The sequence below is a fragment of the Natator depressus genome, chromosome 12 (genome assembly GCF_965152275.1).
Source record: "Natator depressus isolate rNatDep1 chromosome 12, rNatDep2.hap1, whole genome shotgun sequence".
Classification (NCBI taxonomy): domain Eukaryota; kingdom Metazoa; phylum Chordata; order Testudines; family Cheloniidae; genus Natator; species Natator depressus.
The window spans coordinates 2,798,090-2,822,713 of NC_134245.1; the positions used below are offsets into that span (position 1 = coordinate 2,798,090).

Consider the following 24,624-nt stretch of genomic DNA (forward strand, 5'->3'; position numbering starts at 1 on the left):
TCAGGCGAATGCCCTGGCTCTCCCTTTCACTAACCTGTCGGCTCAAATCCAGGCTGGCAAGAAAGTGAGGCTCAGCTGAAATTAACCAACCCCAGCCCTGTCTGAACCAGGCTTAACCTGGTAATTTACAAAAGTAAACCGCCCAGGTTAGTTACACCAGTGGAGATTTCTCTAATATGGGCAGGGGCATAATGTGGGCATGTCTTAACAGAGCCACAGATTGGGCCAGCAAGGCCGGGAGGTCCGCCTGGCTGGAGGGCTGGGCTGTGAGATGGGACAGACCAGTGCAGGCTGAGAAGGCTGTGGACAGGGGATGCTAGAGCTGAGGAGGAGGATGCAGCATGGCTTGCCATGAGGGTATGCACTGGCTAGGGAGTGACCCCGCCACACATACCCCTCACCCCTGCATTAGACTGTAAGCTCTCCAGGGCTGGCACTTTCCTTTTATATTTCTTGTATATTTATGGTTACGGGCTGACTGTGTGCTTGGTGCTGTAACTGCAATGAATGTGGCTGCTGTGGGGGTCAGGGGCAGTTTGCTGTAATGTCCCAGGCAGGTCAAATACATAGAATATCAGGGTTGGAAGGGACCTCAGGAGGTCATCGAGTCCAACCCCCTGCTCAAAGCAGGACCGATCCCCAACTAAATCATGATCTATTGCTGCCAGATGAAATGGTCTAATGGAAATGCACATACCCTCATTAGCTGCTCTTCTCTCTTGCACCAGTTCCTGTTCACTGGGAAGGTAGTTCTTGGGGCCTGTTTCTTCTCTGCTTCTTGTGTGAGGAATTGCTCCCAGTTTCATGGCGCTGAGGCTTAGCTACAGAACATTGAACTTGAAAATGCCTGACGAAGCCCTGGCATGTGGGTCACTGGGAGAAACTGCAGCAGAGAGAGGAAGCTGATGTGGGGGGAATCTCGGAGAGCCTCTGCTGCTACCCAGGTACAGCCATTGCTAGGGCACCAGAAATGAAGCTCTTATGGAGAGCTCCTTCTGTGTGCGTCCCTCTCCATGACTGGGTTACCCCGGCAGGGCCTCTTGGGACAGTATTGCTGCGAGTCGCCATTAAAGCATCTGCGCTCCCATGACGGGATAAGCCCTTACTCAAGTTAAAAATCACCCTGAAGGTGATGGGAATTCTGCCTGTGAAAGGACTGGGAGGATACCAGGAACTTGCCCATTTGTTATACCTATCAATGGTATTTACATGGCCGCTGTAACAGGGTGACTGGCCCTTTAAGGGGAAACTGCTGCAGTGCCCACCTGTGATGCTTAATTCATGCCCCAAGTGCAGAAAATGAGCAGTCAGGTCACATGCCTAAATCAGATCCTCTGGGGTGGAGAGCAAACAGAAGCCTGTGGCCAGCCAGAGAGAATCCGCATTCTGGGAGCTGCTGTCTGATAGAGAGGAGAGAGACTAGGGGTACCAGAAAGCCCTGCAGTAGCAAGTCTCCGAGTCTGGGTCAATGGACTTTGCTAAAAGGAGCAGTGTAGCCATTCCGCCTGGGTTGGAGCCTTCATTCTCGGAGCGTGTTGTCTGCAGTGCCTCCTGCTGGTGTCCCTCCGCACCTAGACCTGCCTCTTCACTAGCTCTTCCTCCTTCACAGCTGTCTTTGTGGCAGAATGTAGGGGGTGACTGCAGAGACAAAAGATGCCTTTGACCAGGGGAGAGGGAGATCAGATAGTGGCCAGCTGCAGTCTGAGGCACGGGTGCTGTTAACCTCAAGCTCTCATTGTTTTAATGTAAAGAACACCACGCTCCCTGCATGATGGTCTCTTGCTGGGTATGACCGAGCTGCAGCTCCTCCCTGAGACAAGTCAGCTCAGTTACCCACCCAGTGCATGCTGTCCAGCCGCAGGGCTGCAGGTGAGACCTCCAGGGTGTGCTCAGGGTCCCCCTCAGAATTATAGCCTAGGCTCACAGAGTGAGCAGTGGAAGGAGCCAACTGTAGCGACTCATCCAGTCCATTCCCATTCCCTAGGGCAGGGATGGGCCACTTTAAAGTAGCAGAGGGCCACAAAAATCCACTAAAACCCTTTGGCGGGTTGGGATAGTTGGGTCTTGCCTCCAGGTGAGGTCTTGCCCCTGCCCCGGGGGAGTGGATTTGGTGACCAAGATGCCCTGTGCAAATCCTGCAGCAGCAGCTCCTTCCCACAGGACTGGGCACAGCTTCCTGGCTGGCCCGTTGGATCTCGCCACAGTGTCACATGACATACGTGTCCCCCTTTGGGCAGGGCTCATTCCTGGCCCTAGCGGTGCCAGATCACCTGCCCCAACCTGGACTGTGGCGGGCCAAATAAAATGACCTGGCAGGCTGGATGCAGCTCCTATGCCACCAATTGCCCATCCCTGTCCTAGGGTGTCCAGCGTTTGCGTTTATAATGCAGTAGCACCCAACAGCCACAGCCAAGTTGGGCCCCACTGTGCTAGGCCCTGTGCAAATCTATCATAAATTACGGTCCATGCCCTAAAAGATCATTGCCTGGTCGCTCCTCTCCTTCCCCACATGGCAGCTCTTTGCTGAACACCTGGCATTGGTTGATTGGCATGAAGGACTTTGTGGGACTTACCTAGTGCAAAGACTAGGGTCAAGGAGTGAGATGGGATGTGACTGAGGAATTCAGTTACAAACAGCACAGTGAAAAGTGACCAGTTCCTTCTTTCTCCATAATGAGAATGGTGGGGGTCAGCAGCTGGAAATGCTTCTCCCCATAGGGTGGAGTTCATGGCTGCAGAAGGCCATTGTGTCAGGCGCTGTGACTAGAACTTACCAAGATGATTTTATCAAGAACATCTGCAGCTATTGCAAGCAAAAGATAAATCAGTCTCATGCTTCAAGGGCTGGGCATACACTGATTGCTGCTATGGTCAGGAGGAATTACATACTTATCTCTCAATCTCCCATAGACTGCACAGGTGTTCCTATGCATCATTAGGAGTTCTTATCTTCCTCTGAGTTCTCTAGCATTGACTGCTTTTGGAAGAAGTTTATTGATGGCCCAATGGGCTGGTGCCCCAGTGCTTTGTGACATGCTGCAGTAACAGAGACTCACTTGTTAAAATTCCCAGGGAGATAAATAGCTCCTCGTGATAACTGCTGAATTTCCTTAGTTATAGAAACAGCCCGTATGTTCTGTAAACAACACAACTTGGTGTTTAGGCAGTGCCAAGTTTCTTTAAACATAGACATTCAGTATCTATCACTAGAATTCTTTGTTTACTTACTTTTGACCAAAAAAAGAGACTGTTTTTACACAATGCATAATTAGCCGGCGGAACTCATTGCTACAAATATCACTGAGGCCAAGAGCTTACCGGGATTCAGAAAAGACTCAAACATTTATATAGCTAGTGAGAACATCCACATTTAGATTAACTAGGAATATACATGCACCAACTCCAGAACAGGGAAGGGCTAGAAGCCTGCTTTGCTTCAGGGCCTAAACCAACATCTCATGGAGGAGTTAATTAGAAACTTCCCTTGAGGGTTGGTCATTAACAAATGTCCACTGGTGGGTCCTGCTATGGCCCCTATTATCTGAGCACCTCACAATGTTAGCCAGAGTTGTGCTGGCAGCTCCCCTGGGAGGCAGGGAAGTGCTATTACCCTTGTCTGACAGATGAGGAAGTGAGGCACAGAGACAGACTAAGGCCCTTCTTCAGGGTCACACAGGGACCAATAGCAGAGCAAGGAATCGGACCTGGGTGTGTCTCAGGCGCAGGGATCATTGCTGATGTGCATGGGGGAGGCTTGCACTGCCACAGCCCCTGTGGTAACTAGCTCGTGGGGCTAGAAGACATCAGTCTCCATGACTGTCATGCTGGCACCTTTCATCCACGCAGCGTTCCACTGGATGGCACCACTAACTCACTCAGTGTCCTCTTGGAGCAATGGATGTTGCCCAGGATTCTCTGCTTGCTGTCTCCTTGTAGATCCCTTGTTTTCCTCCGAGGACCTGCACCCCCCTTCCTCTTTTGTTTTTTGCTGGCTCCTGTGTTCTTTTGACCTCTTTGTTTCCACGGGCAGAGCCCCACCACACACTGATCAAAAAGGCGGGTGCCCTGCACCCACACATACATCCAAGCAGTGTCCCACTAGCTCTCTTCTTCTCAGAACAGCGGGTGCTGTCTGGGGGTCTCCGCTTGGTGCCTCGCACTGATGCTCTTCTGTTGTACCTTTGACCCACCTCTGCACTGTTCATTTGTCCCATTAGTTGACCTCAGGGTTTTTCTCCGAAGTGGATGGCCCTCCCTTCACTGGAGATCAAAGAGCCCAGAGCCTTTCGCTAGCATTGAAAAGTACTTTGAAAATTCCAGTCCCTTGCTGAGCTCCTTTTGGCAACTTGGCGCTGGGGCCTCAATCCACAGGGCTGCACGAGTGGTTTCCTGGGAAGGACCACCTCTCTTTGCTGCCCTGCCAGAAATAGTCCTCCCAGGAAGGGCGCAGGCAAGCCATTGCCAGTCGAGCCTCACGCGGATCTTGCAGCAGCCTTTCCCCAGTCGCTGGGCAGCCAGGTTGGAAGGGAGAGTGAACAAAGTATGGCTGGCTGCTTTGGCCCTGGAAGGAGCTGCCGTCTGGCTTGCAAAACATTTAATGGCCTTCTACGCTGCTGTACACTTAAAGCTGGGGTTCCTATGGTAACAGTGCCTTCTCTCTCTCTTAATGAATTCATTCCCAATTAGTTTCCGTTCGGTCTCCCTTCCTTTCTCTCTCTAACTCCAGTTCATCTCTCTGCCATCACTTTCTAATTGCCATCTGAAAGGCTCCTGTGTTCGGGTGTTCTCATGTGGAGCAGAGCAAGCAGGGTGAGGCTTCATCAAAGATTGAATAAAGCAGCCGTGGGGTGCGGCGCTCAGCCAGGAATCCGGGGAGCGGGGAGCAGCGATCGCTATCTCCCGCCACCTTCCTATCCAAGCCGGCTACACAAATAGAGGTGCCACTGACATCCCCTCCGTGCCCCTCCCCCACCCAGCAGCTGGGCGTGTGAGTGCACCGGGCCCTAGAAAGAACGAGCAATCGGATCGTGTCTGCGCTTTCCCAGCACGATGAGTAATGAGGCTTGTCCTGCAGCCATGCCTGGAATGACACACACGTACAAGGCCTGGTCTGCATTGCACAGCGCTATGCTGGGACTGGAAGGGAAGAAACGCGGACAGATCTGAGCTGCTTTACCCACCTAGAATACAGAAGAGGAAGCTGTGACGAGATTTTCTCTCGGCTGCACCAAAGAGAAGCTCTGGAGAACGAAACACCCAAAGGCAAGAACTAAGGAGACACCTGCTTGTCTCCCCCAGCCCCCTCTACCTTTTTACTGAATTGTTTGGGAATGACTAACTCCTCTATGGCTATACTGCAATTAGACACCCGCGGATCAGGCTCGGGGCTAAGGGGCTGTTTAATTGTGATGTAGACGTTTAGGCTAGGACTGCAGCCCGGGCTCTAGGACTCTGCAAGGGCATTAACATGGCAATTAAACAGCCCCTGAGCCCGAGCCCCGCGAGCCCGAGCCAGCTGGCATGGGCCAGCCGTGGTGTCTAGTTGCAGTGCAGGCATACCCTAAGACTATTAGGGCTTGAAGGTCGTGCCGTGTATTACTGAAAAGGTCATCTTTCATGCATGCTAAAGGACCAGCTTAGAGTGCTTCCATTCCTGCCTCTCAGAGCCCAGGGCACTGGGGTAAGCAATTGCTCACCCAGTCCGCTGGTTCCTGTATGTGGGGTTTCCATTGTCACCCACCCTTGACTGATGGTGGGTCTGTACGGTTACTAGGACAAGTAGCGTGAGCATTTGGGGCCGACGCAGCATCACTGTGCCGATGACATTTGGCTCTGTCCCTCATTCAGTGGACACCGTGTGTGGACTCTGCTTTCCCAGTGGGCCTGCTGAAGGGTGAGCTGCAATCCAGATGGAGGTGCAATCCTGATAAGATGGAGGCAATACTAGCTGGTTGGGGGAATGCAACTGAGCTGGCACCTACCCCATGAGAAATCCAGCCTGCCCACCAGCCTGTGGCCACGAGCAGGGGCTGCTTCCAGTGCTCAACTGGGATCTGTTAAGGGCACTCCACCTTTCTGGAACTGTGAGACACCTTTTTGGTTTTGGTGTCCACAGCCTCTGTCTCCACCCAACCCACTGACAGCCTCCAACCACACCTCCATGCTGAGGGTTCATATTACAAGCTTAACTGATCGTTCTCCAAAGAAGATCACTTTGCTGCTGCGGGTCACGGTGGCATTCTCAAAAGGGCCCCAGCCTTCCACCAGGGCAGTACTGGAGGTACACCTTGCCCCATGAAGCTGGTACATGCACTGGGGCAGCTCATGCCAATAGAGAGAGACGAGGGAGATACAAAGATATCAGGAGTGCTCATTATTTGTTCTAAGCAGTACCAGGGATTCTGTGAGCCCTATCTAGTATTTCTGCTGGTGTGCTCAGAAGCAGTGTCTCTCGGAGGAGGGAAATTACTGTCCGTCTAATAATTAGTCACATGTCTACTCTCGCAGGGTATTTGGTTACAAGATTGTTGAAGGCATGCTTCACAAATCTCCCTTTTTATCTCTGAAGGTCCATGCATTGCCATGTCAGCCTTCTTCTGATAAATTGGTTAGTCTCTAAGGTCCCACAAGTACTCCTGTTCTTTTTGCGGATACAGAATAACACGGCTGCTACTCTGAAACCTTCATTTCCCCTGGCTCTCTTGGGCTCTCTTTACTGGATGTTCTTGGGGAATCAGAGCTGCAGTCCAGTACATTATCCAGGCTCAGAGATTCGCAGAACAGCAGTTGTTTATCAGGTGAAGCCTCCTAACCGAGAGCCTTAGGGAGGATTGACAACGAGACTGGTGGAGCTTCTATGAGGCCATCTCCTCAAAGAGTTGTCTTGAAAGCTGCTGAGAGAGAATGAATTGGAAACAGATCCTATTTGTCCTTGCCACCATTTATACTGCAAGTTAATGTTCCACTCATTGAGCTTCTGCTTCCATGGGCTCTGGATTCTTATCTTCCGAGGAAGAGGAAAGGTCAACTTACAGCTTCAGCTTCTCTGCCCTCTATTCTCAGACACCAGCCCATCCAAAAATCATCAGTAACCTGCGAGCTAAGTAGCCACCCAGCTGGACCCTACCTGCCTTATGAAGTATAAGGAGATCAGAGGCTAAAGTGATATGCCTGTAGACAACCACTACTTTACCCAGAGAGCCTACATTGGCCATTCCTTTCAATACTGTATGCTCAGCCCTGACAAGGTCATTTCTGCCTTCAGGAAGAGAGTTGCTTCCAGTGTCAAGAGGAATACTAGGAGTTAGAACGTAAATGAGTTAATACACACCCCTTAATCTCTCTCTTGCCAGGTCTGCTCAGGTAAGGCTGATGGCTAGCAAAACTGTACTGATGCCCCCAGACAGTGTATTCTCCTCTGCCCGTCCAAAAGAGTAACAGTTACCACCCCCATTAGCACTGTCTGCCTGCCTAGCGCAGGGTTCTACAGTGCCATCTATCACCATGGTGTTCGGGCTTCTTCCAGTAAAACCAGTATCAACAGCCAAATCCCGAGTGGGCTTCATGGATTCTCCAGAACTAATGGAAGACAGATGAGTAGTCCACCCTCCTGCTCATCTCCCAAGTTGCAGCATGACCCAAGGAGCCAGGTACACATGACATGGTGCCAGGTGATCAGCCCCCATGAAAGGTCTGCATTATAAAGTGACTAAGTTAACAGCAAGAACATATCATTACTAAGGGTGAACAAAATGGTCCAAGTATATCCTTGGTATAACTCCATCAGTGTTCCCCAGAGCATCATAGATAGAAGAAACGGAATGGCCGAGGCCACTCTTAAATGCTCCTTTGCTGCCAAAGGCTGATCCTCAGTTTTTGAAGACCTTACAAATTCAGGCCCATCTGACAATGGCCTGTCTTAAGTGCTACGGCTCTGTGGCAAACAGATGGTCTCCTCCGCCCAACTGTGCCCAGTGTCTATGGCAATTGGAATTCTGCCTCTCATTGGCAGGATCATTCACTGGTGTAAGCAGTATGGCCATAGAGCATCAGGCTGGTGAATAATTATAAGGTTTCCATTCCACCTAAGGGAACTGGAAGGGTTTAGCAGGTAGACAACAGAATGTAAGGGGACTGTTGGCCCCTTGCTAAAACTCAGTAGGGGGGTTTGGTTGCTAGCTCCCAGTACCAAAAGAAAGGGGAAGGGTCGATGGGAAATCAGGACCCGGAGACCGACAGTCCACAGGGCGATAGGGAGAGGCCAATGCTCCAGGTCAGCCTGATGGACAGGGCGGGCAGGCTAATGAGGGAGTCAGGAGGCCAAGGGGTCCCGTCCTCTGTGTGAGCTATTGCCTGGGTCAGACAGAGTGGGGCTGAGCTAAGGAGAGAGCAGGGGCCCCAAGCTGAGCCAGGGAGCAGAGCTGTGCTGGCCAGAGGGGCCAGAGCAGCAGCCCAGGGAGCGGATCTGTGCTGGGAGCAGTCACAGAAGCAGCCCACAGAGCAGACGTGCTGGGAGCAGAGCTGAGCAACCAGAGCCAGAGGGGCCAGAGCAGCAGCCCAGGGAGCTGGAGGCAGGGCAGCAGCAGCACTGAGGCAGAGTGGTGGGGCTGGGGCTGGGGCTGGAGCAGTCCGGAGCCGGGTGCGGTGAGCAGCTGGGGAGAGCGAGGGGGACGCTGGGCAGCGGGCCCAGCACAGGCCAGACTTGGGGGATCAGAACCCTGATGGGGCGGGGGCGATGCCGAGAAGAAAGGCCCTGCCACCTAAAGCCTGAGGGTGTGTGGCCACCACCAGAGCGAGTGTCCGACCCGCAGCATCCCTGCAGCACAGCCAGGGCCGGAGAAGGGACCTGGGACGTGTGAGGAACAGGCTGAACTGCCCTGACATCCCAGAGATGCTGGTTGTGATGTCCCCGGGCCGCAGAGCTGGGTGATGGGTTTTCCTTTCACCTTTGCAATTTTCTCCTTATTTTTTAATTAGTTGCTATTTAATAAATTCTATTTGCTTAAACTGTATGTAATGTAATGATTTTGTTCAATATCTTCATTAATGATCTGGAGGATGGTGTGGATTGCACCCTCAGCAAGTTTGCAGATGACACTAAAGTGCGAGGAGAGGTAGATACACTGGAGGGTAGGGATAGGATACAGAGGGACCTAGAGAAATTAGAGGATTGGGCAAAAGAAACCTGATGAGGTTCAACAAGGACAAGTGCAGAGTCCTGCACTTAGGATGGAAGAATCCCATGCACTGCTACAGGCTGGGGACTGACTGGCTAAGCGGCAGTTCTGCGGAAAAGGACCTAGGGGTTACAGTGGATGAGAAGCTGGATATGAGTCAGCAGTGTGCCCTTGTTGCCAAGGCCAATGGCATTTTGGGCTGTATAAGGAGGGGCATTGCCAGCAGATCGAGGGACGTGATCATTCCCCTCTATTCGACATTGGTGAGGCCTCGTCTGGAGTACTGTGTCCAGTTTTGGACCCCACACTACAAGAAGGATGTGGAAAAATTGGAAAGAGTCCAGCAAAGGGCAACAGAAATGATTAGGGGACTGGAGCACATGACTTATGAGGAGAGGCTGAGGGAACTGGGGTTATTTAGTCTGCAGAAGAGAAGAATGAGGGGGGATTTGATAGCTGCTTTCAACTACCTGAAAGGGGGTTCCAAAGAGATGGATCTAGACTGTTCTCAGTGGTGGCAGATGACAGAACAAGTAGTAATGGTCTCAAGTAGCAGTGGGGGTGGTTTAGGTTGGATGTTACGAAAAACTTTTTCACTAGGAGGGTGGTGAAGCACTGGAATGGGTTACCTAGGGAGGTGGTGGAATCTCTTTCCTGAGAGGTTTTCAAGATCAGGCTTGACAAAGCCCTGGCTGGGATGATTTAGTTGGGGATTGGTCCTGCTTTGAGCAGGGGGTTGGACTAGATGACCTCTTGAGGTCCCTTCCAACCTGATATTTTAGGATTCTATGAATGGTCAGTGGGTCAGGGAAGCATCCAGAGTGGAAAGAGCACCCTGGAGTGGGGACACCCGAGCCCTGCCTAAGTGACCACGACAAGGTTGGGGGTCGAGTCCCCCAGGAATCCTGGACCCAGCCTTGTTGGGGTTATGAGGACTCTGCCACACAGGAGAGTGGAAGGGGAGCTCTCAAGGGCAGGCAGGTCTCTGGGTAAAGGAAGTGGGAGCGAGGACTCAGATCCTTTCGCTAGCCCATTTCATCGGGGTAGTGTGTAAGACAGGAAAGTTCCCCACAATAGTGGGACCATTCCCCCGGTTACAAGAAGCTGGTGGATTTGTCATCTTTATGTAAAATCTGTCTAGGTACTTCTATGGACCACAGCACCTTTGTTTCTGGATTAAGCCTCACAACGCCCCGTGCCCCCAACAGTCCCATTTTACAGATGGGAAACTGAGGCACAGAGCAATGCTGTGACCTCCCAAAGATCACACAGGAAATTTTTGGCACCACTAGGAAGATAACCTGAGCCCCAGGCCAGTGCCTGAACCAGGACACCATTCGTCCGCCTCTTTATCAATAAAACATGCAGAGGAGCCCCAAGCACCTCTCAATTCAGTTAAAGAGCAGCAATTGGTTCAGCAAATTGAAAAGAAAAACAAGAAAAGCTCCAAGTTGCTGGATTATCTTTTGCCATGGCCACGTCAGAGCTCTCAGCAAAGCAGGTAGATCTTACCCTCCCACTACTGCACTGTAAATGACCCACAGCCCAGCGTCAGATCGCTTCAGAAGTTTCACCCGTATGGTTATTTACAGTCATGCCATGGGCAGAATGGCAGTTCAGATTCTGCTCTTCACTGACCTTTTTTTTTTAAACCATGGCTGCTGCTCAACTAAGTGGCTCAGTCCAGAATTTTGGTCTCCTTGCTAGAGTATGTATTTGTCCCCCATTACAGCATCTGAGCCCCTCCCGATCATTAATGTATTTACTCTCACAGTCCCTCATGTGAGGTAGGGCTGTGCTATTATCTGCATTTTACAGAGAAGAAACTGAGACACAGAGACACTCGATGAACTTCCTAAGGTCACACAAGGAGTCTGTGGCAGAAGACACAATTGAACCCTGCTCTCCGGCTACTTCCGTAACCCCTGGGCCATCCTCCATCTCCTGTGCATCCCCTCCGCTGCGTCACCACAGAGCCAAAGCCGTGCACTGAAAGCCTGGGGAGTTGGTTTGGTTTTCAGCCACTTCGGTCAGTAACTACATTTTGCACTGTGAGTTCTGTACACAGCTAGTACGCATTCCTGCAGGATTCAGCTATCCACAGTGACTGTCAGAGGTGAAAGAGTGGCTGACAAGTGGACCTCATGCTGGCATCAGCCAGGCAGAGAGCTTTGCTGTCTATTTAACTGCAGTGAGAAGAACCTCGCCCTGGTATCTGTTTCCAGTGAGAAGAGAGGCTGGAGAGCTTGGTGGAGATTGCTTTGGCTATTTATTTCAGAGCCATCATTTTGAGTCCACCCTGTTCTCACATCAGATGAGTTTGATGGTGTCCATCCAACAAGGTTCAAATCATAGAATCATAGACTATCAGGGTTGGAAGGGACCTCAGGAGGTCATCTAGTCCAACCCCCTGCTCAAAGCAGGACCAACCCCAACTAAGTCAACCCAGCCAGGGCTTTATCAAGCCTGACCTTATAGAGCCCTCCTCCTGTGGGATCATAGCACAATGAGAATGCACTATCCTTTCACCGCCCATGGCCATGAGGGGACCAAGCCTAGCCCAAATCGTGGGTGCAATGAGTTCAGTGCTATCATACAAATGGGTTTTTAATCTCTGCTTAGGGGAGGCCAAGCACTGGAAACGCAGGGGTTGGCGCCAGTCAGGCCTGAGGTGCCTTCACAGAGCTGTTGGGGGAACTGGCCCACACCAGGCTGGTCCAATCAATCTCACACACTAACATTCCCCAAAGCCATCAGCAGCGGCCTGGAGTTGACTCCACCAGCAGGGCATTTGAGCCTTTTCCCTACTGTGATGTCTTACCACCACAGAAGAAGTTTCAGACCCACCCCTCCCATCAAGCCATAAGGAAGGGGAGGCTGATCATGACAACCCCTACCCAGCCAAGAACCCCGCCACTACCTCAGTGGCTCATGAACAGACAAGAGCCTCCGTTTCCAGCATGCTCTAGACCCAACCTCCCAGCAGCCTCAATGAGTCCTAGAGCTTAAGGTCAGTAGGGACCACCATTTCATCTCGCCGGACCTTCTGTAGATCACAGGCCTCCAACACCCGCACGCTAAGCCCAGCCATGGAAATGAGACTAACATGAAGGAGTTGTTTGTGCTTCAGCAGTGAGCTGATGCAGTGAAGGGCTCTGCTGCTGTCCCACTGCATCCTGGCCTCTGCTTTGGAGCCCAGACAGAGGAGAGGCAGATGGTTATTGACACTGTCCCACAATGTTCTGAGGTCTGAACGGGCATAGCCAGAGGGGCAGCAGATTTATCCACAGTGACTGACTCTCAGCTGGGTCCCAAGAAGCCCGGTGCTTCAGAGCTGCCGTTCTTTTCCATATCAGCTGAGACAGTCTTCAAGCCAGTGAGCACAAAATAAAAGTGAATGAATGAATAGACTTAAGAGCTGCAGTGTCATTCACAAGGATAGACACAGCCACCGTAATCAATCCTGCTGCCCTTGGGAGTACAATGGTCAGTGATTTATTGGTTTCAGAGTAGCAGCCGTGTTAGTCTGTATTCGCAAAAAGAAAAGGAGGACTTGTGGCACCTTAGAGACTAACCAATTTATTTGAGCATAAGCTTTCGTGAGCTACAGCTCACTTCATCGGATGTAGCTCACGAAAGCTTATGCTCAAATAAATTGGTTAGTCTCTAAGGTGCCACAAGTCCTCCTTTTGATTTATTGGTGGGTATCCTCACCAGGCAAAGGTCCGCGGCTGCAGGCTGAGCTAGATGAATGAGTTGCAGTATATTTAGTAAGTGATTGTGCACACCAAAGAGGGATGGGGTGGAAGTTGGGGGAAAAAGTACATTTCCCAGCTAGGAAATTCCCTTCATGAAAAAAATCTCTACAGCTGAGCAGCAGCCAGGGACAAAAAACACCCTCTTGGAACTTCATGATTACAGCAGGATAGAACTCAGATCTTCCTGTTACAGAAAGCACAGGCACCTGCCGTTGGAGCTAAGGGAAAATCTCCTCTAAGCAGAAGCAATATAGAGTTCATGGCACACAACTGAGCAGTTCTGATTGCTGCCAGTAGAAGGCAGTCACGTACATACAAACCAGTTCATTACAATAGCTTTATGGGAAATATAGGATGGTCCAGCGATCAGGGTGCTAGGCTGGGACTCCACAGAGCCTGGTCCAATGCCTTGGTCTGCCATAGACTTCTTGTGTGACCTTGGGAAAGTCACTTCGTCTCCTGTGCCTCAGTTTCCCATCCATAAAATAGGGTGAATAGTACTTTCCTGTGGGACAGGGGTGCTGTGAGGATAAATACACTGTGAGATACTCAGATACTAGAGTAACAGGGCCATGTGAGTCCCTGAAATACCTGAAGCTTCTTTCTCTAAAGCTTCTGGTGCTGTGGACAGAACCCTATGGGCCATTGGTCTTTTGGGTGATGGCAGTTTCTAAGTTGATCCGTTCCCTTGTTTCAACAGTTTTTGAGCAATGGCTGCTTGGGAGTCGAGGGGTGAAAAGGAAAATGGCTCTGTCAATGGCTAGCTTTCCCCTTTTGTGTCTGAGCCGCAGGGAGTCCCAGCCAAGCCTGGCTCATATCTTTTTGAAATGATTTTTATACAATTTTTCCCTTTGTTGGCAAGAAGCGTACGTGGCTCTTTCCAGCTCTGGCTGGGCTCTTTGATGCGATAGTAATGGGCTGAACAGTCCTTGTTAAACAGCCTCTTTGCAAAGGTAAGGGATTTAGCTGCTGCTTTTCTGTTGGGTCTCGCTGCAGCTGTCTGCACTAGGGACATTTACCTTTCCAGTTGCCCACCATTGCAGTCACTGGGGAAGCCCAGCATGGTAGTGACGATGGGAGCCTTAATACAGACAAGCTGCTGGTGTGTTAACCACGGTGCTGGCTAATCCTGCCCAGAGCAAGTAGAGATGGCATGGTGCAGGCCATCTACACTTGCTGCCCTCTATTGCAACAGACTCATTGGTGGATTAGTGTTAGCAGGTGTGATAAATGAAGTGTGTGCGTGCGTGCAGGGGGGTGGCTCCCTTTTATGGACACCCAGCCAGCCAGCCAGCTGTAAAATCCCTCTTGGTAGCTATTCTCTGCTTGCTTTACCTGTAAAAGGTTAAAAAGTCCCCCAGATAAAGAAAAGGGAGCGGGCACCTGACCAAAAGAGCCAATGGGAAGGCTAGAACTTTTTAAAGTTGGGAAAGGAGCCTTCCCTTTGTGTTTGTTGTGGCCCTCTGGGAAGAGGGGAACAGAGGGCACCAGGAATGCTGCGTAAACCTTTAAGCCAGGTATGAGAAATCATCAGATCATACCTAGAATTACTTATTTGAACCCCCCCCCCCCAATATGTAAGTAAATTAGGAATGTTTAGATAGAGGTGATCAGGTTTATTTTGGCTTGTGGATCTCCCCTGTGCTAACCCCAGATGCTTTTGTTTTGCTTGTAACCTTTAAGCTGAACTCCCAAGAAAGTTATTTTGGGTGCTTAATTTTTGGAATTGCTCTTCTGAAATCTAGCAAAAGCCTAAATTCCAGATTTATTTTCTTGCTTTTTGTTTTTAATAAAAATTTCTTTTTTAAGAACAGGATTTGGATTGTTGTGTCCTAAGAGGTTTGTGCCTATGCTGTTTGATTAGCTGTTGTCACCAGCTAATTTCCTTTGTTTTCTTTCTCAGCTCTTCCCTGGAGTGGGGGGGGGGGGGGGGGTGAAAGGGCTTGAGGGATCCCCACAGGGAGGAATTCCCAAGTGCTCCTTCCTGGATTCAAAGGGTTTTTTTGCATTTGGGTGGTGGCAGCGTTTACCAAGACAAGGTCAGAGAGAAGCTGGAACCTTGGGAGTTTAATACCAGCCTGGAGTGGCTAGTATTAATTTTTGGAATCCTTGCGGGCCCCCACCTTCTGCACTTGAAGTGCCAGAGTGGGGAATCAGCCTTGACAGCAGGGGTGGGAAATGTGAAGGCTCTAGTGTAGACATGGCCTGTCCATGAATTAATTGGGCCCAGAGCGCACAATCCCACACACAACATCTGTGCCATAGAGCCACCTAGCTAGGCAAGGGCCCAGGATTGCCTCTGGGGTGTGTGGGTTCTCCGCAAAGCCATGCAGCTCTGGGCAGTTTGAGCGCGAACAGCCCCATGCAGGGCTAGGTAGACCCGTCACACTCTGGTGTTGGTGGGCACTCCCTTCTGCCCCCTCCCGCACCCCTAGCAATGGGCACTGAGGCCTGTGATTCCCCACTGACCGGTTGGGTCCTGGTTTTTACACATATACAATTTATCTATGCTCTTGCAATCTGCCCATCACCATGATCTCTGAACTTGGTAGCTTTTATAGCCCTTTTCATCAAAGCACTTTACAAGGGTGGTTAAGTATTATCCCCATTTTACATTTGGGGTAACTGAGGCAGAGAAGTTTAAGGCTAAATTTTTCAAGAGCAGCTACTGATCTTGGATACACAACTTCAGACACTTAGTGCCGGCTTTTCTAAGGTGCTGAGCACCCATGCCTATGGGTGGCGAGTTCTATGGGCCCATGGTGGCTGGGCACCAGGAATATTCCTGTCCCAAGGGCCCAGCTCCAGCAAAGTTTCCCACCTACCACCCCCGGGTGATTTAAAACAGCCCGGGGGCTCCCGCCACCACCCACAGCGCAGCGGGGCTGAGCGGCTTCCTGCGCGCTCGCTCCACATGGCTGTCGGCAGGTCCTTGCAGCCCGTGTGAGGGGGTGTGGTGCTGTGTGCTGCCCCCCCCCCCCAAACACCCCTGCGGCCAATGGGAAGACAGCAGCGTGAGGAGACCCCCCGGCCTGCTCTGCCTAGGAGCCGCTGCCGGAGGGGGTGCCCCAGGTAAGCATCGAACCCCCCCCATCCACTTCCAGAGCCTGCACCCACACCCCCTCAGCAAACACACCCTTTGGCCCCCAAATTTCCTCCTGCACCCCCACCTCCTCTTGCCCCCAAACTCCCTCCCAGAGCCTGCACCCCCTCCCCCCAATTCCCTCTTGCACTCCCACCCCTCCCCTGCGCCTACTTTTGTCCCCAAACTCCCTCCCAGAGCCTGCACCCAGCACCCAAACTCGTTCCCAGAGCCTGACCTCTCACCCCGTCTGCACCCAAATTCCCTTCTAGAGCCCAGCACCCCTTCTGCACCCCAATCCCCTGCCCCAGCCCAGAGCCTGCACCCAAACTCCATCCCAGAGCCTGAACCCCAAACTCCCTCCCAGAGCCTTAGGCAGGTGTGTGTGGGGAGTTGGGGGGGGGGAGGGTTCTGGGTGTTCTGGGCACCACCAAAATTTCTACAAACCTGCCGCCCCTGCCCACGCCTCCCATTGACAGCAGCCGGAGCTGTAGCTGATTGATACATCTGGCAGGGGTCTCAGTGGTTACAACCCATGGCTCCATCTGTTAGTTCAATGCTTTATCCACTGAACCATGCTGCCCAAAGGTGTATGTCACAGAGCGGCTGCCCCTTTAAGGGGAGTTGGGCCCAGCCTTACCTGTGACTGAGCAGCAACCTCCCAGCTGAGACTGATGGGTGATTATAAAAGCCAGCATACAGCCCAGCTGGGAGGGAGCTGCCAGGGCACAGGAGGCTCTGGCTGAAAGCGCCTGGCTTAAGGGGAACAAGTATAAAAAGCAGATTGGCTCCTGGGGAAGCCTGTGGAGCCAGCGAACCCCCAACATATGGCCTATAGGAAGACTGGGAGAAAACTCTCCTTTGCATTACTTTGTGAGCTGTGTTTGTCTTCTCCTTCATGGAGAATCTGAGCCAGACTTTGGGGTGTGGCCTCAGTCCTTCCAGGGCTACAGGAGACAGGGCAGCTGCCTATAGCGATCCTACAGATGGCGGGGTTAATCCCAACTGCGTGGCTCCCATGAATCTTGTTCACTACCCGCTAAGTAGGGGTGAATTTCTATTTTCCTGCACTGCAGAAATGTGTACCGTAGGGTGCCAAATACAGCAGGAAGGTCCCAAGTAGGTCTGGGCAAATGGCGTCAAGCTATTATCTGCAAATATTGATTTGAAATGGAGAGTGAAATTCAATATTGCCAGATTAGCGACTGGCACTGGGAGAGTAACGAAAATGAATGAGCACTTTAAAAATCATGAAATTCTTCACGTTGTCTGCCAAAGGCCTAGGGAATGCTTAGCTCAGACACGATCCCTAACCAGACTCTATTACCAGCCTCCTGCAACTGCTCTTCCAGGGTGCAATTCATCCCTGAGCAAGCAGCTAGCGCCACAGGTAGGCATCACTTAAACCGTGCTTAGGTGGGATTTAAATAGTACCTCGCCCTTTGGCACAGGGGCCAGTGTCTCCCGCTAGGAGCCCAAGCCAGCTTTGTCTCCTAGACTAAAACCAACTTAAACTAAACAAGCTCATCTGCAGATTAGAGCAAGTTGTAACTGCTGATGACTTTTCATTCTTCCTGTGCTCCTCTGGCCACCAGGGAGACACTGCTTGAGCGGGACTGCAGCTTAACCCATGCTAAAAGAATTAAACACCGTGCGACGCACAAGCATCACCAATCTTGGCGGTGCCAGAGCTCAAGTGGGGAGTGCCCTGGGTAAGAATTCCCCCAGATTTGAATCTTGTTTGTGTTTTCTCTTTCCTGTGAATTCAACTACTCAACACCAGGAGCAGGTCATGTACCCAAAGAGACGGGGCATTGCTGAAGTCGAACATACCAGGCTAGGCCCCACTTATCTCTCCCTCTCCCTTTTCTTGCAAGCTCCTGTTGATTTTGAATCAGTCCGGCAGACAGGATTTAATCGAACACTCACCACAGGACAGCTGTGTCCAGCAACATTCCAATGGACACACAAGTTTTCCTTTACACACCACAGGGCTCCACTCCCAGAAGGAAAAATAGCTCCCACCAGTTCAGCACAGAATTCATGTGGCGTTAGCCCCGGTCTTCCAACACAGGGACGGCAGGTCCAGCGTTTACTGCTAGATGCTCTGAGGCATCTACGTTTTAAACAGAATTTTTGTCTGTCAACAAATAATTGTTGGCTTGGCTATCTTACAAGAGAGGGGGGCAGTAAAACCAAACTGGACAGTGCCTCCTCAGTCAGGATACCAGAGCTTTCAAGTTATTGGGCATGATGCAGGACTCACGGGGCAAGGTTCTCTGACCAGTTACGCTGCGAGTTCGGGTCCGTCTGGCCTTCAGGTCTATGAAGAGACCCAGGCACCACTGACTCTTAATAACCCTCCAAAGTGGGAAAGAAAAGCAGAGGGTGAGGAGGCTATAACTGATGGAGAAAGCCAGCAGGGAAAAAACTCACCATTAGCAAGATCTTATCTCAAGGCTTACTGCTTCTAACCTAAAATTCCCCAGTGTGGGGTTCAACCCAGCCCGGTGAGCCCTGAGAATGGAGCCCAGCCTGCCCAAAGACCATATCCCTGGTACGGCTCAGACTCTTCCTTGAGCACCCGCCCACGCTGAGCTCAGCTTAACCCTTTGCTCACCAAGGACCAGGAAATGAGCACATTTTAGCCAGTGCTGCCAACGTCTCTGCTGGCTATCACTGTGAGAGGAAGCAGGGGTGCTACATGATGTGTCCTTTGCTCTTGGAGTCTGCCAGCCAGGGTAGGATTTCAGCAGGAGAGCTAGGGCACGCACACTGGGCATGGGTTGTCATGCCCTCCCACCCCCATCTAGCACACACCGCAGCATATGGGACAAGCAGCAGGGGAGACTGGCCACACCTGATAGCCGGCAGGCCACACCTCCTTGGTGAACTGCCTGGCATTGTGCCTCCGAGCACTGAGTACTCGATGAGACTCCTGCCCTGCAATGGGGGCAAAACCCCTCCCTCTCTCGACACTAGCAGGTCCAGGCAGCCCCAGGCAAGGCTGGGGGGTTCCCGTTTGCAGGAACTTAATTTAGGTACAAACACACACAAGCTGCTTTGCAAGGTAAGAGGACATAAGGAGGTCCTCCAGGAGCAAGGAATCTGCCAGTTGCCCAGAGGTGCCCAGGCCTTTCCATGCCAGTGTGCTGCCTGACTAGGCCAGCATTTCAAATGGGTGAGAACCCAGGGCACTAGCTTTGTACACGGGAGGCTGCAGGGTTGCTCCTAACAGATATGGGCAGGCTACCAAGCCTCCTTCTCAGAGAGCGACACCAGAGATGCGTCTCCCATAAGATCCTTTAATGCCCTGCCAGGAATCACAGTTGTGAGCCTAAGCAAGGTGTGTTACACACAGCTCCACCTAGTGTCTGAACAATATGACACCGTTTCGCATTCCATTGCACAGCTCAAACACACTGCGCAAGACAATGAATAAAGAGCTGCCAAGCAGGAACTGTTTGCAGTGTTCAGCCTAGGAGCAGCGCCGCTTACTGGCATGTTATCCTATTAACTGGCTATGTACAGACAGCTCTTCTGCAGAGCAATCTTTCAATACTGCGCAAGGCAAATGGGAGCCTAGTTCGGCCCCAGGGCAGTGCGGGCCTGCTCTGAAACCCAGTCAACCCACTGGAAAGAATCCTATTGACTTCACTGGGATTTGTCTCAGCCCATGCATGAGTAACTAACTGAAGTCAGATAACTTTGTATCTTCCAAAGGAGAAATGGAGCCCAAGGAGCAGAGGAGTTTGTAGCTGATGTTGAGACCTAGGAAATCAGAAAGAGAGAGAGAGAGACGGGGACTGAGTAAAAGAGGCAAGAGGCACAGGCAGAGGAAGAAACCCTGTGAGAGAGAAAAGCTAGCTAGAAATTGACACATCTGTAAGATTTAAGGAGTGAATGAGGGACAGAGGATGAAATGACAAAGAGAAAGAAAACTCGAAGAAGAAAAGCAAGCTGGATTTTGCTTGTCGCTAATTGCACCTCATGTTTTAATTGAGAATTTCCCTGGCCATTTGACTCAATCCCTTGGCTGCCTCTAACCTGAAAATCTCCAACTCCGCTGGGGCTGAGAAATCATTTTAACTGTCTGCAAAAGTAAACAAGGTGCATCGACCCGCCAGACACCCGTGCTTTGTGCTGACCTGTCAGGTAAGCTCTGCCATTCTCATCTGCAAGTTTAGTCCCCTCCAAGGGTCCAGCAGATGGGTTAATATTTTCATTTGCATGTGCAGCCACTGTTAAGGAGAGAAATGACCCAAATAGAGCAGTTCTGCACTCCAATGGTGCACTGAGCATGCTTCCCTTGGGGCCTACTGTGCGGCAGATGACAGAGACAACACATTTCCCCAAATCCCTGCGTAGACTCCCCAGACTCTGCCATATAGGACCTCCCTAAAATCACTGGGTGAAATCTCTGGCCTATGTGTTGCGAGAGGACCGGCTAGACTAGCACAACAGTCCCTTCTGGCCTTCGGCTCTGTGAGACTTAGTGGGAAAGATTCTTACTAATGTAAATTAAGGCAGTTTCAGTCCCAACTGTACTCCTTGCTTCTGATGTTGAGGAAGAATGTGGGTGAGGGGATGCTGCTGCAATGGGAACTGGAGTTGTTAAAACCCAGCCTTTTGCAGCATTCAGGATGCTGATTGGAAAATGATTGAGCAGAAATTACACTGTGACATTCCACACTGCATCTCTCAGCAAATGCTGATCACATCTGCTCAGTTTATAAATCAAAAGAAGGCAGCGGAGGGCAAATCCTGTTCTTGGTGAAAGTTGTGTAAATCCAAATCAAACCACTAATTTCAGTGACGTTACTCCAAATTTACACCAATGTAACTAGGAGCAACATTTGCCATGATTTTTCTCATACCCGGCAGCATGGAAACCTCCAGCTGGGTTCTCTGCCTCTTCCATCATTGCTGGTAATAAAGTTTCTGCAGCCAGAACTCGGCTCACAAGTTTGTCAAGGAACAGACTAGAGTTGGTTCTGTTGGATGTTAACGAGAACCCAGCTAGCTGTAAAGTGCCTCTGCCAGGGCAAAGAGCTCTGCAGTTATTTTAGCTCAGCCAGCAATGGTTCTTTGAATTGCTCTGCACTCAACATAAAGCATATTTTTCCTTACTGTCTGATTTAACATAATCACAAGTGCTTTACTTATCTAATAATTTCCAACTGAAATAGAAACTAATGCGGGCAGATTTTGAAAGCAAATGAACCCAAGCCACTCCCTTCTGCAAATGCTTCTCAAGATCACTTTTGCTGTTTGTTTACAGAGGCTTGTTGGGTTGTGGAGTGAGGCAAGTGTTTCTTCAGCAGGTGGCTTTGTTTAATTGGTCTCTGCAATGCCCTGAAGGGAGAGATGATAATCAGGAGAGGTTTCCTTCACAGGTCTTGGAAGGGAGAAGGAAGAGAAGGGCCTCAAGGACAAGGCTGAAAACAAAAAATGATGATTTGGATGAACAAACCTTGAGCCACAGGCTGAAAGAGATGGAGATAAAGGTGGATGGGACACTCCCATAGAATCTTTGTTCTAGCCTTGGATCTTACTTTATTCCTACTTCACTGGTGCCACTGACTTCTCTCCCTTGTTCCTGAGGCTTGCTGTTCACCTTTGTTCTTGCTACAGCATTTTAAATCTTCTTGTATTTTCCCGTCCCCAGTTTATGACCCCATTATAAATGCCCAAGTGCCTGGAGGCTCCCTGGACTTACAAGCAAAGACCACTCCACAATCATTCCCCAGTGCCCCCTTGCACTTCCCCCCTAGATTCAACTTTTCACCCCAGCTTTACCATACTGCAGAGTTTCTGCTAGAGATGGGCTAATCTGGGATCATCTGGAGTCCCTCCAGATTCAGGGGTGTTTCAATTTGGGGCTTTGCTTTGGGTGAATGTCTGCTTCTTGCCTTCTGCTCTAATTGCTGTCAAAGAGTGATGCAATGGCAAGGACATAGCTAATGATAAGCTAGCACGACAATAATAATTGGCAGCCATGCCCAATAAGTGCCCCCCGGTCTCCTGGGAAGTCCTCTTCTCTCCCTGCCCACTCCATATGTACCGATTCACTCATAAATTGCACAGTTTATGAGTCAACACCCTGTTTACTTAGATTGTGTGTGTTTATTGGCTGTCCCAGATGTATCAGGACTGATGTTTTAACCCCTCCACAAATACAAGGCTCCCCACCACTCTGTTCCAATTAGCAAATACTTCTAGAGATGAAAGCTCTACAAGGAGCTTTCCGAGGAGAGTTTAAGTAGCTGAGCACCAGGTCATTGCATCTCGATGACCTGCACACCCATCACAGTGATGCTGTGCATGGAACTCCCTGCCTTTTGCTAGTGGTCTGGCTTATTTCTGCAGGAATCCGAGTCTTTCTCCCCTTTCACAGCTGCTGTGTCCTTCTGATGGAAGCTACAGCTCCATGTCCCAGGAAAGCCTTTCAGCACCTTTAGCCCATAGGTGGGAGCTTGAAACTAATAAGAAGTTTATTTATTGTAAACACTCAGGCAGCCTGTACATCAGCACTGCCTTCTCCCCTGGAGTCCTGGAGACATAAGATTCCACCTGCCCTGTGTGGGGCACAATTCCCACAAAGGACATTCCTTTTGTGCAGGATGGGTGGGATGTCAAGGTTTCAGGACCAGGTAAATGGACGGATTACAAGGGTCTGCAAGTGGCTATGATTCAGGGCTGGCTTACCTGGCTAATTATCCCTTGATAGCAGCTGTCCATGACAGAGAAGCTGGGCACTTTGAAATAACAGCTGTATAGAGACCCTTCTGCACAGCCGAGCTCACTCCCTGCTTCAGGAGGGACCGGGAGAGGAAGTAAGGGGATCGGACATGCACAGGGGGGTTCTTTCTGCTCCACCAAAGCCATCCTCACATTAGGACAGATTTAAAGCCATTTTCATTTTCAGGTTGCATTGGCATCTCTGGGCTCAGGTGGGTCAAAGCTGCGAAAACTTCACTTGCCGTCTGGTTTTGAAGCCAACAGGTGACTGACAGGACACAACAGACACCCCTAAACCTTCACCTAGGAGATGGTGCTGGCTGTCATGCCTGCAGACAGCTCGCCCCATCCTAGCATACCCCTACCTGCTCAGGCATCCACTCAGCATAGATTGCTACCAACGTAGCCATCCACATTCCATCCCCCCTGCTACCTCACAGAGGACAAAAGTTACATATGCCTGACCAAAGATCTGGACTCTTCACATAGAGATTTAAGACTGGGGTCAAATTGAGCCCAGGTGCAAACAGGTACAATGCACCAACTTCAGCTAAATTATGCTGGGTTACTCCAGGCTTTAATTTCAGCCCAAGTGTCACTTTTATTCCCCATCAGCTCTGGACCTTGCTGAACAACAAACAAAACCAGCAGAAGGAGGATTACTGGGCTGCCTGACTTAGAACACGGAACAGTACCATAAGGGATTGGAGTTAAGATTGGGGGAATCCAGTGAGCAAGAACTATTGGGGTAACAAAGCAAAATACTAGCCAGCTCCATATTTTAGAAGGCAGCTGGAAAGTTCCCACAAGGGCACAGCCTTGTCGCAAGCAAAGCCAGTCCCAGCACATTACAATAGGAATTTGTCCTGGCAGTAATGTCACACCAAACAGAGCAGATGGGCTGGGAGACTCCTACGTGCGATACCTCGTGCCAGGGTCTCCTAGCTGGGGCAGCGTCCATTGAAAAACTTTCCTCACAATTAATAACAACAAAAAGCCCCTTAAAATGTGCACTTAGGAAGGTTTTTTTACAGTTGTCCCAATAGAAAAATATACATTTCCAAAGCCCACATGCATGCAGATCTAACTCTAGCAAGAGCACACAGGGATGGGTTTTTATCAAATATTTAAGAGTTTTTTAAAAAATCCTCCTAAAAGTATCTAAAAGAAGTTTTGGGGGTGAGGTTCTTACTGACCATCAGAATCGTAATGTTTCCAGATGTCCAGGAACTGGGATGCTGTGAGCTCAGCCAAGTGCAGGTAAGGGGCTTGCTGCTTCCCCGCCATGGTCAGCTGCCAGGGAAACCCTCCGTGCTGCTCTGTCTCCTCTCTTCAGCTCCCCTGATCTCGCCACCAGTATCTCTAGCCTCTCTCTGCTCGGCCTTTATATAAACCCTCCGGAGCGTGCACAGGGCCCTGGCAGCCACTAGAGGGCGCACAGTCTCCGAGAACCTGAGATATGGCCAGAAAAAGGGAGCGAAGGCAAGAGAGAAATGGGGAGAGGTGTGGAGCGTAAGGGGGTGATGAGCTGAAGGGAGGATCTGAGTTTCTAGGATTTCGCTAACATCTGGAGGTTTCTGCATAGCAGCAGCCAACCGATCTAGTTAAAAAGACCCAGCTCTCTGGAATTCCTGCCATTGATCTATATCGCAGCCTGCTCAGAGGTCACCAGCCCTAGCATGGTACCCTCCCCATTGAAAGCGGCTCTGCGTGCTCCGGAGTGAACTGGCGGGCTTGCTGTGCTCTGGGATGAGACACGCCAGTGGGACCCATTGTAATGGAGTCCAGAGCAAACGGGGCCGAGCTCAAAGACTTTCAAGACTCCTCTGGGTTGTGGCAGCCAAGCCCAGGGACAGGACCTGGGTAA

The 24,624-nt window shown here is 50.7% G+C and overlaps 1 protein-coding gene across 3 annotated transcripts in view; it reads right to left on the reverse strand.

Annotated features, from left to right (window-relative positions):
- The window catches only part of CALB2 (calbindin 2), a 63,703-nt gene extending 39,558 nt beyond the window's left edge, over window positions 1–24,145 (reverse strand). The window contains exon 1 of one of the 3 annotated variants that reach the window (XM_074969059.1): window positions 23,954–24,145. In XM_074969059.1, coding sequence (XP_074825160.1) covers window positions 23,954–24,044 — 91 coding nt within the window. In that variant the 5' untranslated portion in view covers window positions 24,045–24,145. The remainder of the gene's footprint in view (window positions 1–23,953) is intronic. The other 2 variants (XM_074969058.1, XM_074969056.1) reach the window with 2 other exon arrangements.
- Between the last annotated feature and the right edge of the window lie 479 nt (window positions 24,146–24,624).